An 18,820-nucleotide genomic window follows, 5' to 3' on the forward strand; every position below is an offset into this window, starting at 1 on the left:
ACTCCATTTTTTTTTTTTAATTATTTACTTTTGTTGCAAAATAAATAAATATATGAAGATCTCTTTCTTTTTCTCCTTTTCTTTTTTGTTTTCGAGAAAGATACAAAACTTTTTAATAAAAGATCATAGGAAGAATATTGAATTAATTTTAACTAAGATCAGAATTTTTATGAATCAAGATTTTTGTGTCAGTTTTTCATAGTTTTCGTAGTTCATAAACAATGTTTTAGGACATAAAAATGATGTTGCCTGTTATTATTACAGAGCTATCTGGATTGCAAACTCTGGGGGATTCCTCTGATAACTATGGATCAGGCACTGTCTGCGCTCGAATAAAACGAGCGTACCTTCAATGAGAAACAGAGAAAAAGTGGTGAGCAGAAGATCTTTCAGTATCGTAAAGGCCCTGAGAAGATCCATGTTGAAGTATGGGCAGCTGCGGCACCAACAGAACACATGTTCTTCAGAAGATTTTTTGCAAACTCCCTTTAGCATGCAAACCACTCATGCATTGTTTCTTAAGCTTTCTACCTAAGAAAAAGCAAATCCAGCAATTCTGCAACAAAATACAGCGATAGGAGTAAAAACAAATGTAATGAAGGGTTAGAATGACACACAAGAAGCTCGTACCGTAGATATAATCTGGAAATACTTACGTAGAGATCTCTGATTAATTGATGAAGAGCCAAGCAAATGCAACACATCGCAGGGTAAGAAGGCAAACCTGAAGAATTCAGAATGTGGAATTGCAAATGCAGAACGCTCTGGTGCTTCTCAAAACAATTGACTCTATTTTGTTTCATTTTTGTTTCAACAAGGAAATAATATAAATAAGACATGGATGCAACATTGTGTTAACAAGTATAGACATCCTCGCTCACAAGGTCAAAGGTAAAATATAGAAGCTTTATTATAAGAATTTAATCAGTACAAAATTAAAGAATCCATTTCATTCTAAAACACAACAATGAGAAAGAAAAAAAAAAAAAAAAAGGGAAAAAAGAAGAAGAAAGAAGAGAACGTGTAATTCGAAGGAGATAGGCTAGAAAATTAACATAGAGAAGCTACTTCTAATGCAGACAGATCCTGAAGCCTTCTCAATTGAAGTCCTTCAATCTTTTCTTCAGCACGTCCATTGATTTCTTCCGTGCACTTTGCTTTGTATTTCTGGTTGAAAGGCTACCAAAGATTCCATCAGGGGAATCCTTGAATTTCTCACAGATGCTGCCCACCTTCTTATAATCCAAAGCATCATAGTTTTTCTGCCTTATCACAGGATTCATGAAGTTCTCTGGCTGGCTGCTTGACAAAAGGTTAATCAACTGTCGTGCTTCTATCAAGCAGCCTCTAAAGCTACCTTCCTTGTGTATTTCACTCAGCCCAGTGCTATGAAATCTGTCGTCAGCAAAATCCTCTAACAACTTCAAATCATTGTTGAGAGATAGGACTGCATTAGCATTGAACCTCTTTACACTATCACTAAGAAATGCCCCAACAATGGAATTGGAAATGTGCTCAAGGGCACCACTCCCAACTTTGTGTAGGGCATCCAAGGGCAGAATTTGTTGTGCTGTTGACAAAATGGTGTCCAGGTAATTAACCACCTCATTAATATAGTCATTCCCATTTTGTGGCGTTTCCTCTGAGGTCCAATTGATATTTTCAGTAAGTGCCATCAATCCATCTAATTTCTTGTTCACCAGATCCAGCAGAGCAATATAAGCTTCATCCCTTGAAGTTTTTAGGACCACCTTGGCAGTCATACTAGCTTGAGGCCTCTCAACTGATCGGATAGGGATTCCACATAGTTGGGCTGCATGTCGAAGAAAAAAATCACAAGCTCTCTCAAGAACAGATATGTTGGCGGCAATCTGCATGGCTTGAGACACACCAATTGCACCACCGTGGATTGTGCTAAGTATAACTTCATTTAACACATCAATCAAGAGCTTGTCCAAATATTTTCTCACAACATCATAAATATTAGTATGCACCCCATATGACAAGTAATCAACAGAACCTTTGATGAAAGATCTAATGATGCGGCAAGTATCAGGTACCATGGAGGAGAATGGTGCAATATATGGGAAAGCAGGCATTATATCGGAGGTCTGAAGATGAAATGAGAGGACATTATTCTCATAATCAGTATCCTTTTTCATTACCATCTGCTCATAGGTGTCATTTCCAAGAGCATTAACAATTTGCTCCCGACATTCTCCCAAAAGAAGCTCATGATACTTATCTCGACTACTATCAAGAACCTCAAGAATTTGGCCAACTTCATACCCATATTGTCTAAGAGTTGCTCCGAGAAGAGTGACATAATCCTTCACCAGCAGAAGATGAGTTGCAGAATCCATATGGGAAAACTGTTCATCCAGAACAGATGTCATTTTAGCTACAGTCGTTTCCCACATTGTCTCAACCTGATTTGCTGACAAAAGATCCCTAGCAGTTCTTACAACCCGATCCTCCACTATGAAGTAACCAGCGATTTGAGCCAAATATGTTTGATAATATTCAACAAATGGTTGAGTAGTAGAGATTTGCAAATCTGAATTGAGTTGCAATAACCTATTCTTATAGTAGTATTGACGGAACTGCTCTTGGATTCCAAGGCAAGCATGAATATGATAAACCCGAAAAACAGGAGTAAGATCAAACTTCACAATAGAATCTTCATCAGTTTCCGCAACGTCCAGAGTATATACAAAATCTCCTAACCCTCGAATGTTCTGTTCCTCAGCTTTTCTCTGACGTTCCAGCATTTCCTCATCTCTTTGACGGGCTGATGAAGTATGACCTATTGCTGTTTGTCCAATATCTTTAGCAGAACTCCTTATTTGAACTAGCCATTCATTAAACTGACTAGTAACTTTCTTCTCGATATGCAATTTTATTACTGGAATTGTCTTCTCTATGGCCATTTTAAGTGCCTTCATAGGGATGTTGTGCAAGTAAGTCCTCTCAATCAGATCCACTGTTTTCAATGCTGGGTAAAACTGGCTTTCCAACATGTGGTTGTTACACTTGACACAGAGTTCCAGAACTTGAATGCATACCTTTGACATTTTAATAGCTTCAGCCACATTCTTCTTAATCGAATAAGATTCAAGGAGTTCCTCGAGTTTGATCAAAAGACCACTCCCAACTTCTTGCAATCTAAAATTCTCACTTGCAAGCTCACTTTTCAACTCTTCAGCATCAACCAATACACCACGAAGTTCATCAACCGCAAGAATGAATTCCTCGTAATGGCTTTTGCACAGCTCCTCAATTTCAACTTCCTTCTTCCTCACAACAGACTTGAGCTGATGAAACAGCGATTCAGGCCGCCCCATTTCAAATGCATGCCTGACAATCGGACCCAAATCCTCCCCATTTCCAATCAAAGTCGCAAGCACTAAGTCCTCTCCTCCATCCCCATTCTCTACATAAGTTCTCCTCTTAGGTTTCGCATCCATTGCTTTTATTAAACCCTGAAACAATCAAAACAAAAACACAAACACAAAAAAGACACCCACAAAGGTCCTTATCAACCATCTTAGACAAACAAGAAAAAAAAAACTACAATAAATCATATCTAACAAAATTTATGCTAATTATCCAAATGCTTCCTTCAATAAACATTCTTGTATAAAGATTCAAACAGAAATAAATATTCAAAGACAGCAAACCATGCAAAACATCTAAAGAATTGTAAAACCAATCTATGATTAATCAAATATAATAAACTATAACCAAATAAATCCACTAAACACAGATTTCTTCAATTCATAAACACAACGAAGATAAAAAAACAAACCCACATTTCAAATTTAGCTAAATTCACAACTAATCAACCAGATACAAAAATGTGATCAAAACAAACAAATAAAAAAGACCCAGATAGCAAAAACGAAAACCCAGATAAAAAAATCAAAAAAATTTCAAAACTTGATACTTACAAGGAGTTACAGAGAGGCCTTCCTTTCGGGTCAAAATTGCTCTCTTTCAGCAATGTTATACAAGAAATGAAATGGGTTTTCCTTGGATTCTCCACTCCTTGAGCTGAAACTGTTGTTTTCAATGTAATTTGTGATCAATTAAAGTACTTTTATTGTTAGTTACAATTCGTGTTAGAAAATTATGTCTTGTCTCCTTTCTTTCGCCGTCTGTCCTTTGTTCTATAGGGAATTGATATTTCCACTCCTTGGTTTGTTTTGATTCTTCCACGAAATGGGGGTGTGATAATTTGTTTTGGTGTGCATTACTACTCTCATGCACCTTCTTTTTTATTGGCTTAATTATTGAATTGGTGACGTGGCCGTATAATGTTGATTAGAGTTTTTTCAAGGACGTAATTATGGGAACGTAAATGATCCTAATTCTTTAAATTTAAAAAAGAATTTTTTAGAGTACTTAAAATATTTACTTCATTAAAAAAAGGATAGAAACTAGAGAAGAGATAATTATGAGAGACAAATAAAAATAATTATTGAGTTTGAGTGTAAATATTTTTATCATGATTTTCTCTATGTTTGCTTCTTTTTTTTTTTTTTTTTTAAGAGCGAGTTATGAAATAATTATTGATAGTTATGAACTATCTAAAATATTTTAATTTTAAATATTTTTTAAAGGATAAAAAATTAAAATATTTAAAATTAAAATCAAAATAATTATATTTTTTTTAATATTGTTTTATCATGTCCCTGGTCTGATAATCAAATGATTTTTATTCTTTTCGATATTTATTAAGCAAACCATGCAATATTCTATTTTAATTTTTAAATTAATTTTCTATTTAAATATTTGTATACAAGGGTTTAAGGTGATGTTTTTCTTTTTATCTAGAGAAAAAATTGTATGATTAATTAAATAATTTGTATTTTTTTTTATTGGATCTTGTATATAATTATATTTTTAAAATTTGATTTTATAAAATTTAAAATAACTTATGTTTTATTCATTAAAAATTTATGTTTTATTCATTTCACTTCTATTTTAACCAATATATATTTTTTAAAATCTATTTTTTTAATAAAAAAATACAACCGTACAATCTAACCACCACCTGTGTTGGTTTTCGGTGCCATCACTGTTCTTCAAAAAACAATCAAAGTACCTAATCGGTCACCAGCATTCCCTTTCAAGGCAATAATCATATTTGCTTAGCTACTCAAACTCTTGGCTGCATCTTCATGTTTCTCATGCAAGATTAAAACAATATGCTGTCAGTTGCTGCTTTCTTCATATTTCTTTCTTTACAAGAAAGTTATTCAGTGCACTCAATGTATTGTTTTTTCCTTACATCAATGTATAAAGATTTTAGACATTAAAACTTACTTAAATATATTAAATAACTATCTCAACCCAAAAGTTTAACTTTTTAGATGCAATTTCAAAATATAATTTATATTATTATCTAATAATATGAATATTCATGTCCAAGATTTGAATCGGATTTTCATTGGATCAGAGTTAAACCAATTTTTTTTGTATATAGATTTTTTTCTGAACTTATCCATAAAAATGTATGTAAGTTGAACAATTAACACTCTTAGAATTAACAGCCAAATGCAAGTTGTACAGCAGTTAACAGAACAGGAACAATAAGAAATTCACAGATATATGCACAGATAAAAGCAACTTTTTTTCTTTTCTTTTTTTCCTATTCAGCACTGCAATTTACATTTTTCTTTATCTATTTATTTTTCAACTTTTGGACCATAGCCCAGTATTGGTTATATATTTACACGATAAATATTTGCAGAATCAAACTCATTACAGCACTGAACAGGGGTGTGTGTAGAATCAATCTCAACACATTTCGTATATGCATATCTATTCAGAATCGAAGTGACTATTGTATTGTTAATCCTGGGCAGACGACTGTTATATTATGCAGAATTCGGAAAAATCAATAACATCAAAAGTATTATGCAGAGAGAGTGTTGTTGCAATGCTGACACGCACATGTAAAAGGAGGATCGGTGTCATAAAGACAACGGCCGTCAAGAACAGATTGATGAAGGATATTAAATAAAAGGCAATACTGTAACATTCTATTTCACAAATACAAGGAGATGGATATTATTTGGTAGCTTTTGCCTTGTTTTACTAACTCGATTCTGTCAAGACTGCTTGGTTCATGCAATAGGGTGGCAGATAGTTTTAAACAACTACTGGTTCTTCTGTACAGAAAAATCAATTCAGTTTTAGAGTTCTTGACTGTCTCATGTTTTCCTCAAATCTGTAGTTTGTAAATTTTGCTTGTGTAGCATTTTATTAATGAAACAATTCATAAAATTTTAGTAAACTGGGGTTGCTTGAACTAGTTTCTTGTGTTGGAAGATCCAATGTTCGATGCAAGTTTTCATAGAAGCTATGGAATGAGGGTTTTTTCTTGATGTTGGTCAGAGAAGAGAGATTCAGCATCTAATGATTATGTGGACTGGCCTTGCTTGCTTGCTGGCTTAATGCTTGATTTATGGGATTGAATTGACCTGTGTCTAATATTTTCAGTCTCCCGTTCATGCCTCTACTCTCGCTCAATTTAATTCAAAATCCAATCCAATTTGAAGATTGAATTTAAAAAGGTTTCTCACGGTACTAACTAGTTATAATCCAGTGAACGTGAGCATACATGATTAAGCTTGTTTGTTGCCCTAAGAACCATATTTCTCTTTTCTGATCTTAAATTTGTTACTGTCAAAAATTTAAGACAAATAGTCCATGCTACACCAGATTATTCTTTTTTTGCACTTAATGAAACAAAGTAGAGATCCATTTTCTTTTCTTCTTATTGTCATAAATTTCAGGTGGTCAAATACTTGTTATGTAGAAGGATCTTGATTTATTACAGATTGTTGCTGATGTTAGAAGCTAGAACACACAGACACTTGGACATAACAGCTTTGCTCATTGGGTTGCTTTCATTACCAAGAATATCCTTGTAGGCACAACATACAAGTAACTAATCTATTCTTTCAAGCATGAAGTTTGGAAAAGAATGTGATTTGATCTCAGCTTAGAACACTTCAGCTCACAACGGACGCCAAAGACATAAAGTTTGGCACCCGCACTCTAGTGTTTCTGCTACGTCTTTTTAATCAAGAATTGAATCCATTCATTCATTGTTTGAAAGGGAGATTTGGAAGTTTTTCTAACTTCACCAACACCATCTTCTAAAATAGTGGAACCAAATTTCTCAACGAAGTTCAAGGCTGTCGAACACGAGACCTCATCTAACAAAATTCCTCCTACTGTAAATGTACCATAGAAATTCCTCGTGTAAATTTCTGGTTTTGGCTGCGAGAGGAAGGAAATACCACGAAACTGTTGGTGAAGTAAGAAGGGTGAGAGTCGATGAGAGGGATAATGTGTGTGTCTCATGTCGCTTTTGGTAATTAAGTTGCAGTTAAGACCAAGAAAGTTCGCACGCGCAGACGAACCATAGATTTGCAGGGTTGACTTAAAAGCTTAGAGCAGAATATTGATTAACTGATACAGAACATCAGCAGCCACAACTCAAGAGATAAGGGAAAGTGAAACTTGCTGGTACTCTCTCTTCTCTCTTTCATTTCCTGCTCCTTCTCTTCTTGTAAATGCGTGGTAACAGGTGCCGATAAAATATGTACAAATGTTTCTCTGAAAGGGCCTGGGGGAGTTGATTTGCTGGGAAATAACTTGAAAAATATTATAAAGAACAACGTTAATCCTGCAACTTTTTTTTCTCATTTTTTCGGATCTTTGAAAAGTTTTTGCTTTGCTGGAATCGAATTGGCCACTGGGAAATATCAAGAATCCTCATCTTCACAGTTTTCTCGTTGTAAATATCATCTCCCCCTATGAGGGGCTATGATATCATTTGCAACTTATGGAAAATTCATATATAAGAAACATAAATTTTGAACATCTCAGGATTAAACAATAATGAAGAATATAACCATCTAGTAATCACAGTCAAACTCACTAATTGTAGCTGCCAATGCACATGTGATCGCAAAGAACAGTGAGACTAGGAGCAGGCTTTTATCCCTTTATAGTTCCGTGATCTGTATATATAGCACCAGAATCCATTGAAGTTATAACAGGGCAGATAACCTTGGTTGTATGCTTAGGATTGCCTATTCCAGCTCAATTTTCTTTTGAATAATCACACCGAATTGGCAACAAAACTTCATTTCTGAAAAATTCTTGAATTTCCAAACATGCATATGAAATGAATACAAGTTTAATTTTGTTTTCCCATTTTTAATATTTTGAACAAGTAAGCACGTCAAGAATTCAAGTGGTCAATACAGTTTGTCTTTGAATAACCAGATTCCACACTCTTCAAGTGTATGCATATACAAACACCGAAGAAACCAACACCAAAGAGCAAAGAAACATGAAAAATTACCTGAAAAGTGATAAATAATATTTACGTAGTCTTATTTGTTAAGGGTAGAATAGTACTTTCAGTTCAACCTATATATATTTTATTTGTATTTAGGTTAAATCTATGCATTTATAATATACAGATTATTCAGAATTCTAGCCTCCTTATTGTTTTTTATCTCAATTAGTTTAACAAAAAGAAAGCAGCCTTTGTGGAAGAGCTCTTCACCAAATCCTCGAAACAATCGATCTTTATCCTTGAAGCAAGAAAGTCCTCACGCGGAAACGTGCCATAGACTTGAAAGGTTAACACAAAAGCTTAGAGAAGAATATTGATTAGCTGACACAGAGCATCATTCAAAACTTAGAGAAAACGGAAAGTGAAATTTGCAGGTACTCTCTATGTCTCTCTTTCTGAACTTGTGGCTTGTGGATCATATTATATTATGGACTGGAATGGAATGTAACTGTGCTGTAAATGATGTTTACTTTAGTTCCAACTTTTTGTCTTGTTTTCTTTGTTGAGGATCACATGAATTAAACTACAGTTAGTGACTACTTATTGATCATCTCATCTCATCTCATCTCATCATGCTACTCCAAAAAAAGGGTTACGAATTGGTTCAGCATAGAGATTGATCCCAAAAGTTATAAACTAACAAATTCACTTTCTTGGGCCATGTCAGAATTGCACGATTTATTTTTGTAAAAAAATTAAGCTTTTATAAATAAAAAATTATATATTATTTTAATATATTTTAAAATTAAAAAATACTTTTAAAAATAATTACTACCACACAAACATACAAAGTAATTATAAATTATGTGGATGTCATTTAATTAACAAGTCGCAAAAAACAAAGAAGGCACGTGGAAATGTACTATAGGGTTGACTTAAAAGCTTGGAGCTGAGTATTGATTAACTGGTACAGAACATCAGCCACAAATTAGACAAAAGGGATGAGGAAACTTGCGGGTACTCTTTCTTCTCTCTTTCATTTCGTGCTCCTTTTGTTCTTGCAGGTACTCTTGTCAAGAAAAATAAATGAAAGTCTATTGAGAATGGAAATTTTTTAAAAATATGCAATAGTATTTTCTAAATTTACTTTTGATTTCTAGTTTTTTTTATCTCTATATTTTTTTATTTTTAAATTAGCTCCTATCAACACCTCTTTTTTTTTTCTTTTTTTTTTTTAAGTTGGTACAAAGATATCTTATATGTCTGAGAAAATAATGAAATATTTTACTTGAATACTTTAATAAGTATATGTGTTAGCTGATTTTCAGATTTAATAAGTTTTTACTTGATGAAATGTTTATGTACTTCCATGTATTTAATATAGTCATGTTAAATTGGGTTGTTGGCTATGACAATTGTAGCTTTGTTGTCACAATACATTTTAATTTCAATATCTATAGGATATCTCAGCTCCTCAAGTAACCCCTTTATCCATTGTATTTCACATAATTCTTTAGTCATTCAACACTAGATAGAGCAACTACATTTTGCTTCTAATTTTTTTTAGGTTACCAAGTTTCCCCCAATAAAAGTAAAGTGTCATGAAGTAAATTTTTTGTCAGTGAGATTTCCAGCCTAGTCTGTATCTGTATAACCAATGATATTAAAGTGATCATTCTTTAAGAAGAGATTCCTCTTCTCGAAAAAGACTTTAAGTATCTAAGCACTTTCAATGTTGCCTCCATGTGTACTTCACTTGGGTTGTGTATGAATTGACTGACTAGACTGATTGCATATACGATATCAGAACATGTATGTGATAGGTAAATGAGTTTTTCCACTAATTTTTTATATCATTTTTTATTTATAAGAACCTGATTAGGATGTTCACCTAAACGATGATTTTGTACGATTAGTGTATCCACGGGTTTGTCATCCAACATACATGTCTCAACTAATAGATCCAATACATACTTTTTTTGTGATAGGAATGTGTCTTGTCTTAATCTATAGACTTCAATGCCTAAAAAATACTTCAACCCATCAAGATCCTTTATTTCAAATTCACTTGCTAGATACTTTTGTAATTCTAAAATTCCTTCTTTACATTACCTGTGACTATCATGTCATAAACATAGATAATCAAAGCCATAGTTTTCCCTTCATTTTGTTTTAGAAATAGTGTATGGTTTGAGTTGTTTCGGCTAAATTCATGTTTTTGCATTGCTATACTAAAACTTCTAAACCATTCCCTAGGGGACTGTTTCAGTCTATAAAGTGATTTTTTAAGCCTGCACACCACATTTTCTGCTTTTCTTCTGGTAAAACTAGGGGGACATCCATGTAGACATTCTCCTATAAATCTCAATAAAGAAATGTAATATTTACATCAAATTGATGTAAAGGCCAATCCAAATTTACTGTTGGTGATAGGAGTATTCGAATTGTGTTCAATTTGCCTACTAATGAGAAAATTTCGTGATAGTCCACATATGTATACGTGTATCCTTTAGCCATTAATCTCACCTTGTATTGCTCTATTGTCCCATTGACTTTATACCTCACAGTAACACCCATTTACATTCAACTATCTTTTTCCCAGTTGACAATGTAGTTAGCTCTCAAGTATTGTTATCTTGGAGAGCCTTCGTTTCATCATAAATAGCCATCTTATAGTGTTCATCTACCATGGCTTCTTCAATGTTTTGTAGGACCTATTCTGAAGATACTTTTCCCATAAAGACTTTTATTGCATCAGATATATTAGAGGTTGAGATAAAAATTGCAATGAAATATTTGAACTTCCTTTATTTTGTTTCTAGTGAGTACCAACTCGGGGGTATCCCCTAATTATTCCTGTGAGGTAAATTGCACTTTATACGATTAGATAAAATAAGATAGTTATGAGATGTTACCTCATTTATAGTGTCAAGAATGTCCTTGTGACTTTGATCCTGGTTGTATTGTATATTAGAGAGGGGGTTATTTAATGTGGTCAAAGTATGTAAGTTGGTGTGGTTGGTCTGCTTAGTAATATCTAGTTTTGTTTGAGTGTGACCTTTAGTATGGTTAGTATGAACCCAATCTCATATTTGCTGTTCATTTATATTCTCCCTCTAAAGAATAGAAGGGGATGGTTTGTCGAAAAACTATTCAGTCTCAAGAAAGGTTACATCCATAGTAACACAGAGTTTGCGTGAGATAGGATCATAGCACCGATATACTTTTGCCTCCATGATCAAACCAAAGAGTTTTAATGCTCATAGAAAATTGAGTTTGTACAAGGGTGAAAAACTTCTGAAAAACTAGTAGGACATCTATCTTATGTCTTAACCCATAAAACCAAGTGACCCTTTAAAACCAACAATAGTAGTAACAAATACAGGACCCTATAAATTAGAGTGAATAATCTTAAAAGGTGCATTGCATTTATTATAATTGATAGGGTAAGTTGTTTGATAATTTTTACCTATTATACAGTCCTTGCATTTGAAACTAGACGGCAGTTCATTTGTAAATAAAGTAAGGAGTAAATATTGTAAACAATTGAATAATGGATGTCTTAACCGATAATGCCATAATCAAATGTCTCATCCTTGCTGCTGTGATAATTAAGCAAAATGAACTTTACCAAGGTCCAAATCATCCATGTAATATAACACTTCTCTCTTAATACCATGACCAAATATCATATTCATGAGAACATCCTAAAACAAACAAAATAAGGAGTATATTAGCACGCAACGATTTAAATCTTTTGTTACTTGACTCACTGGTAACAATTTAGTGGAGAGTGAAAGGACAAAAAGAATATCGTGGAGAGTGAACATGGTTGATAATTCCATTGTTCCTCCCCCTATTACCAGATAGATATCACCATTAGCATTAGATATAGCTTGTCATTAAGGAACTGACTTGGTTTTGAAATCATTAGGATCATAGATTATGTGGTTTATTGCCTGTGAATCAATAATCCAATCATTTATATGGTCATCATTAGATACTAAATTTATGGAACAAATTGTACCTAGGTCTCGGGTGGTAAAAGGAGGCTGACCGTCTAGTGGCACAAGCGTGTTTGGGTATATATTAATGACACATGTTGCTTAGCCATCCTGTTTTTCTTTTTCTTTTTTCCTTTGAGTTCATACCACCACTCTAGATACTCATACAGCTGAAAACAAATATTTTTGGTGTGCTTATTTCCTCCACAATAAGTGCACCCACCCCTTGGGCTTTTGTTCTAGCAAAAGATGACCTGTTGGAATTTAGCTCATGTGGACCAAGCCTGGGCGAATGGTTTGTTTATTAAACCATGATGGATCAAAAGTCTTATATTTTATTGTATAGAACATATGTTTATAAATGTAGAATGATAGTCCTTTTAAGGATGGAAATTCTAAAAAAGGACTTTAGTAAATTTATTCACGATTTCTAGGTTTTCTAATATGTAATTTTCTGATTGATAATTTTACTCCTGTCAACAACTCTCTTTGTCTCTCTTTCGTATCTTTTGTACGTTGTATATATTGTATTATGGAATGTGACTCTGATGTAAATGATGTTTACTTTAGTTCCAACTGTCTTGTTTTCTTTCTTGAGAATCACATGAATTAAACCACAGTTAGGGACTGTTTATTGATCATTTGATCTCATCATGCCACTCCAAAAAAAAATGTTTTGAATTGATTCGGATTCAGCGTAGGGATTGATCACAAGTTATAAACTAACAAATTCACTTTCGTGGGCCTAACATTACAAGATGTGCTTTTATAAATAATTTAGGCATGTATAGCGACATAGGCGTCCTTATGTAAAATGTGCTTGTAAATGCATGGTATCAAATACTGATAAAACATGTACAGATGTTTATCGGAAAGGGCGTGGGGGGAGTTGATTGCTGGGAAATAACTTCTTTTTTCTCATTTGTTTCAGATCTTTGAAATTTTTTTGCTTTGCTGGATTCGAAATGGCTTCTGGGAAATATCAAGAATCCTCGTCCTCACGGTTTTCTCGTTGTAAATATCAAGTATTCATGAGTTTTAGAGGTGAAGACACCCGCAAGAACTTTACCGATCACCTCTATACAGCTCTGGTTCAAGCAAGGATTCGCACATTTAGAGAAGATGAAATCCGGGGAGGAGAAAATATTGATTTGGAGCTCCAACAGGCAATACAACAATCAAAAATAGCGATAATCGTGTTCTCCAAAAACTATGCTTCATCAAGATGGTGCCTTGATGAACTTGTAATGATCATGGAGCGAGTGAGGACTGGTAGCTGCATAGTTTTTCCAGTATTCTATGATGTGGATCCATCCCAAGTCAGAAAGCAGACAGGGAGCTTTGCTGCAGCATTTGTGGAACATCAAAAGCATTTCAAGGAGCAGATGGACCGGGTGAATGGGTGGAGGATTGCTTTGAAGAAAGTTGCAGATGTAGGAGGAATGGTTTTAGGAGATGGGTAAGTTGTATCTTCTGATGAAACTACACATAGCATAACAATAGAATGCTGGTTGTGAACTCTTAATTTGTTTACTTTTTGGAGTTAAGCATTTAGAGGATGCCTGATAATACCACTCTCAATTTAGAGAAACTATACCCCTCCCCCAACTCAAGAGAACATAGAAGAAAAATAAAATAAAAATACTTTTCTCTCGTTTCCTTCTTAAATACTTGAAAAGGTAATGTTTTATATATACATTACTCCTCCTTTTCTTCTTCTTTTTCCATTCATGATTTGGTTTTAATAGGTGGTGATAACGAAACTATAAAATTAGCAATCAATCATTGACACGCAGCCTGGTTTAATTTCTTTTGTCCAAGATAATTATTTTTTAGCCAAATGTTGTTTATTTTTATACTTTAAAGAGAGACTACTAATTATCATATACTGTATTTTTCTTTCTGTTGTAGATATGAGGCACAATTTGTCCAATCTATTGTGGAGAAGGTCTCAATGAAATTGGATCGAAAAATATTTCAGGTCCCCCTTCATTTCATTGGAAGAGATCTTCTAATAAATTGTATCAACTCATGGTTGCAAAATGGCTCTGATGGTGCTGCCATTGCTATACTCTGTGGAATTGGTGGGGTTGGGAAGACAGCCATAGCAAAGAGTGTTTATAACCAAAACTTTCATAAATTTGAAGGCACGAGCTTTCTATCAAATGTTAGAGAAAGGTCAAAAGAATCCAATGGTGTAGTTTGCTTACAGAGGCAACTTCTTTCTGATATCCTAAACAAGATTGTTGATGAGATACATGATGTTGATGAAGGGATTATAAAAATTAAAGATGCATTATATTGCAGAAAAACTTTTATTACTCTCGATGATGTAGACAAAAGGGAGCAATTCAATGCAATAGTTGACATGCAAAACTGGTTTTGTCAAGGAAGTAAAATCATTGTAACAACTAGAAATAAGAGTTGGATTGTGGCTGATGATGAGTTTGTCGAGTTCAAAGTTAAACCTCTAGATAACGAAAAATCACTTGAGCTTTTCAGTTGGCACACCTTTGGACAAGCTCACCCTGTTGAGGATTTTACTGATCTTTCTTGGAGAATAGTAAATCATTGTAATGGACTTCCATTAGCCCATCGTGTTATTGGTTCTTCATTATCTAGAAAAAGAAGACAAGTATGGGAAAGCATATTACAAGAAATGGAAGTGATTCCTAACTGTGAAGTTCAAAAGGTTCTTAGAATAAGTTATGACTCTCTCGATGATGATTATCAGAAGGACTTATTCCTTGATATTGCATGTTTCTTCAATGGCATGGATGAGGATTATGTATCTACGATACTAGACGGGCTTGGTGTAGGTGCAACGTATAGGGTTGACAATCTCATCGATAGATGTCTTCTGGAAATAGACCAAAAGAAAAGGTTGTATATGCCATCAACTCATAAGAGACATGGGACGGCAAATTGCCCGCCAAGAATCACCCAAATGTCAAAGAATATGGCATCACACAGAAGCTTTTACAATATTGAAAGAAACAATTGTAAGTACCTTGTTTTGTTGGTATGTCTACATGATATTTAGGCATCTTAACATGTTGGTCATTCTTTTACTTTCATTTTTATTCTACTTTTACTATTTTTGAAGCAGGATGCTGAGAAATTGCGTGGCCTTATCCTAGATATGAATGCATTAAAGAAAGATAATTGCACAGAAGTTATTTGTACTGATTCAATGGTTCGCCACAAGCATGACTTGTTTCAACACTGTCCTCTACCTACATTCCTCTCTTCAGAATGGATTTCCGAATTTTTCTGTAGGGAACAAGTACAAGTTGGCCAAACAAGTTTATTTCCCATCCCAGCACGGATGTTTTCAGAAAGATACAAAATGTAAAATTCCTCCAACTAAATTACATGAAATTCTATGGAAGTTATGAACACTTCCCCAAGAACTTGATATGGTTATGTTGGCATGGATTCTCTTTGAGATCCATGCCAAGGCACTTTTGCTTAGAGAAGCTTGTGGTTCTTGATCTATCCAAAAGCAGTCTAGTTGATGCTTGGAAAGGCAAACTGGTATGTATATCACCTCTCTCTCTCCCTACATCTTTCTCTCCTATTTTCAATTGATAATAACTAAATTCAAGTGTTTTTGCAGTCTCTTCCAAAATTAAAAATTCTTGATCTCCGTTACTCGCGTGATCTCATTACAACCCCAAATTTCTCGGGTCTCCCAGTCCTTGAAAAGCTAATACTTGAAGGGTGTGTCCATTTAGTTCAGATTCATGAATCTATTGGAGATTTACATTGTCTGGTGATCTTAAATCTGAAGAACTGTAAGAGTCTTTTAGAGCTACCAGAAGAAATAAGCCGTTTGAGTTCACTTCAATTGCTTCATTTAGATGGTTGCTCAAATCTTGATGGCTTGAATATGGGGTTAGATCATCATCAGGGGCGTAGGTTGCTTCAAAGTGATGGAATTGTTGCAAGTACATCATACATTGCATCTCTTCTGTTGAAGCTATTCGTTCCCTCTATGTTTTCAGCAAGGAAAAAAATCGAGATTTACCTCCTTTCCATTGCCACCATCCTTGGTGTCACTAAATTTAAGTGATACTCCACTTCGTTTTCTTCCAGAAAACATTAAGGACCTCAGTACACTCAGATTCCTGGTTTTAGAAAGATGCAATATGCTTCAGATCCTCCCAGAGCTTCCATCCAACTTGGTTGTTTTAGATGTGTCCTATTGTTATTCACTGCAAGCACTTGTAAAACAAATCCCTTTTACCAGAGCACGTGATTGTGATCAATTAGTTCAATTCCAAGATTTGATTAAACTGGAATTGATCCAGAAGGCTGACACACACATTTCAGAATAATGGAAATGGTCAGCGTTGAAATGCAGCCAAGGCTTTTTAAGGTCCTCCCTCACCCGTTTTATTGTATTTCAACTCTACATTTTTCTACTTGAATATCTAGAAAGTTTTTGCCTTTTTTCTTTCTATAAATTTTGTTTTGATGGAACAGATACAGCTTCGGAACAACATATTCCACGTTCTCATTTACAATGAAGGAAATGAGATGTTAAGGTTTTATGAGGAAGGAGAGGAGTGGCTGATCCAGAATGAGTTTGGAGAGCACTTGTCATTCAAAGTATCCACTCCTGCTGCGCACCGGATATGTGGCTTCAATATATTCACATGGTTTTCTTCCACGTCAGAATTAAATATCGTAACTGATCCTTTTAGTCTTGTAATAAAAAACAAAACCAAGGGAAGAAGCATGGTTTTTGACTGCTTTGGTTTTCTCCTAGATTTATGGGTTGAAAAAGGATGGCTATGGATAAGCCACTGTAAAAGCGCGGTCGATGATCTTGGGTTTGATGATGGTGATGAATTCAGTGTTTCAGTGTTGATGGATGATCCACGTGTTCAAATAAAGAGGATTGGTGTACGAATACTGCATGAACAGGAAGGATCAAGGAATGATTATAATATTATCCAATCATACAATGAAGCCCATAGCAGCAGTTGCAGCAGCTCATCAGACAGTAAGGCTATCACAGCAAACAGTAGGAGCTCCTCCTGGGACAATCGAACTCTCGGTGATGGATATGTAGCAAAAGCAGGAATAGCTTCTCAACTTTTTAGACATTATTTTTGCTTTACCCGTTGTAATTATGATTTATTAAACGTATATGCGTGTTTTTTTGAAAAGAAATAAATGGGGGAGGGAAGAGAGTAATGATACGGTGGAATTGAACAATTAGAGATTTGGTATTATTATATATCTTCAAGCTTTTTTAAGCAATAAGAGTTTTAGAGATTTTAATTTCTCTTTTCTTCAATTAGGTCTAGTAGTGAGACTGTCTTTGGTTTGCATCTTTTTTTTGCAATTAAGCACGCCGATTTGGTTCTTCACTAAGCTTTTGACTCGGTGGTCAGCTCGATTCTTGACTTGGTCTACCGAATTGCTAAGAGGATTACCAGGTTGAGGAAGAGGAGGATAGGCAGCGACTTGGGATTGTCCAGGTAGTGGGAGACGAAGAGCCAAGGTTATTCAAAAATCATTTTTTATGGCCAATAGGTCACTATTGAAATCCCTTTACCCGTATTGTTTTTATTTATATTTAATTAAATAAAAAAATATCATAAAATAAGTATTTCATGTTTATATTTAAATAATTAATTAAATTAAATCAAAAGAACAAAATATCTTGAAAAAAAAAACTAAGTTTAACAAAAAAAAAAACAAAAAAAAAGTCCTGACATAACCCGGGTTATTTTCAAAATCCTATAAGAAACAAATAAAAAAAATAACAAAGTCCAATCTTTAATTAAATAAATGTTGAATGATAAAAGTAAAAAAACTTGAGTTTAAAAAAAGGAGAAAAAAACAAGGAAACTTGGGTGAACTTTCTAAACCTGGGTTAATTTTTCAAAATCACAACCCGTGAAATTCTAGACCCTAACTCAATCAAAAAAATTCAATTTCCAACCAATTTAGTGTAGAGAAATGAAACTTGAAAAAAATCAATTTAAAAATTAGCCTAGGCAAAAACAAAATAACAATCAAAAGAATGAGAGTTAAATTTGATAGGAAAAAAAATTAAAGGATGAAGTCATAAAATAAATTCAATTACAAAAATTATCTCAAACAAAATGAATAGCAATTAAAAGAAAGGAGACCACATATGACAAATAAAAAAAAATAAAAGAGGGTGAAATTAAAAAAAATTTATAAATCATTTCAAATAAAATAAATAGTAATCAAAAGATCATTAACCAAATATGAAGGAAAAACAAAATGAATGGTTGCTTTGAAATTTAGCAAGGTAAGTTGCAAAAATCAAGGAGAGAGAGAGAGGGAATGCTTGTCGACACCAAATTGAAGGTCAGTAAGCCACAAGCACAATAAAAAGGCCACCAAAACGATTTGAATGTCACCTAGAAGCCACCATTTGTCTACCCCCTCCACACAATGCTCGAAGGGAGCAGGAGCAGCCCACGAGTTGTCACTTGCATTGCACACA

At 34.1% G+C, this 18,820-nt stretch overlaps 1 protein-coding gene and 1 pseudogene across 1 annotated transcript; one reads left to right on the plus strand and one right to left on the minus strand.

The window, feature by feature from the left end:
- Window positions 1–897: 897 nt before the first annotated feature.
- On the minus strand, window positions 898–4,195 carry LOC118033329 (exocyst complex component SEC15A). Its single transcript, XM_035038266.2, has 2 exons — window positions 3,951–4,195; window positions 898–3,482 (listed from the first exon to the last, which is right to left on the minus strand). The coding sequence occupies exon 2, from the start codon at window positions 3,465–3,467 to the stop codon at window positions 1,098–1,100; it is 2,370 nt and encodes a 789-aa protein (XP_034894157.1). The 5' UTR covers window positions 3,468–3,482; window positions 3,951–4,195; the 3' UTR covers window positions 898–1,097.
- A 5,100-nt stretch (window positions 4,196–9,295) lies between these two features.
- On the plus strand, window positions 9,296–17,624 carry LOC118033334 (disease resistance protein RUN1-like; annotated as a pseudogene).
- Window positions 17,625–18,820: the final 1,196 nt, after the last annotated feature.

Source organism: Populus alba, chromosome 16 (assembly GCF_005239225.2).
Source record: "Populus alba chromosome 16, ASM523922v2, whole genome shotgun sequence".
NCBI classification, from domain to species: Eukaryota; Viridiplantae; Streptophyta; class Magnoliopsida; order Malpighiales; family Salicaceae; genus Populus; species Populus alba.

What these genes read in the sequence shown, in the direction of transcription:
- LOC118033329 (XM_035038266.2), bottom strand. Translation starts at nt 3,467, where the DNA reads ATGGATGCGAAACCTAAGAGGAGAACTTATGTAGAGAATGGGGATGGA.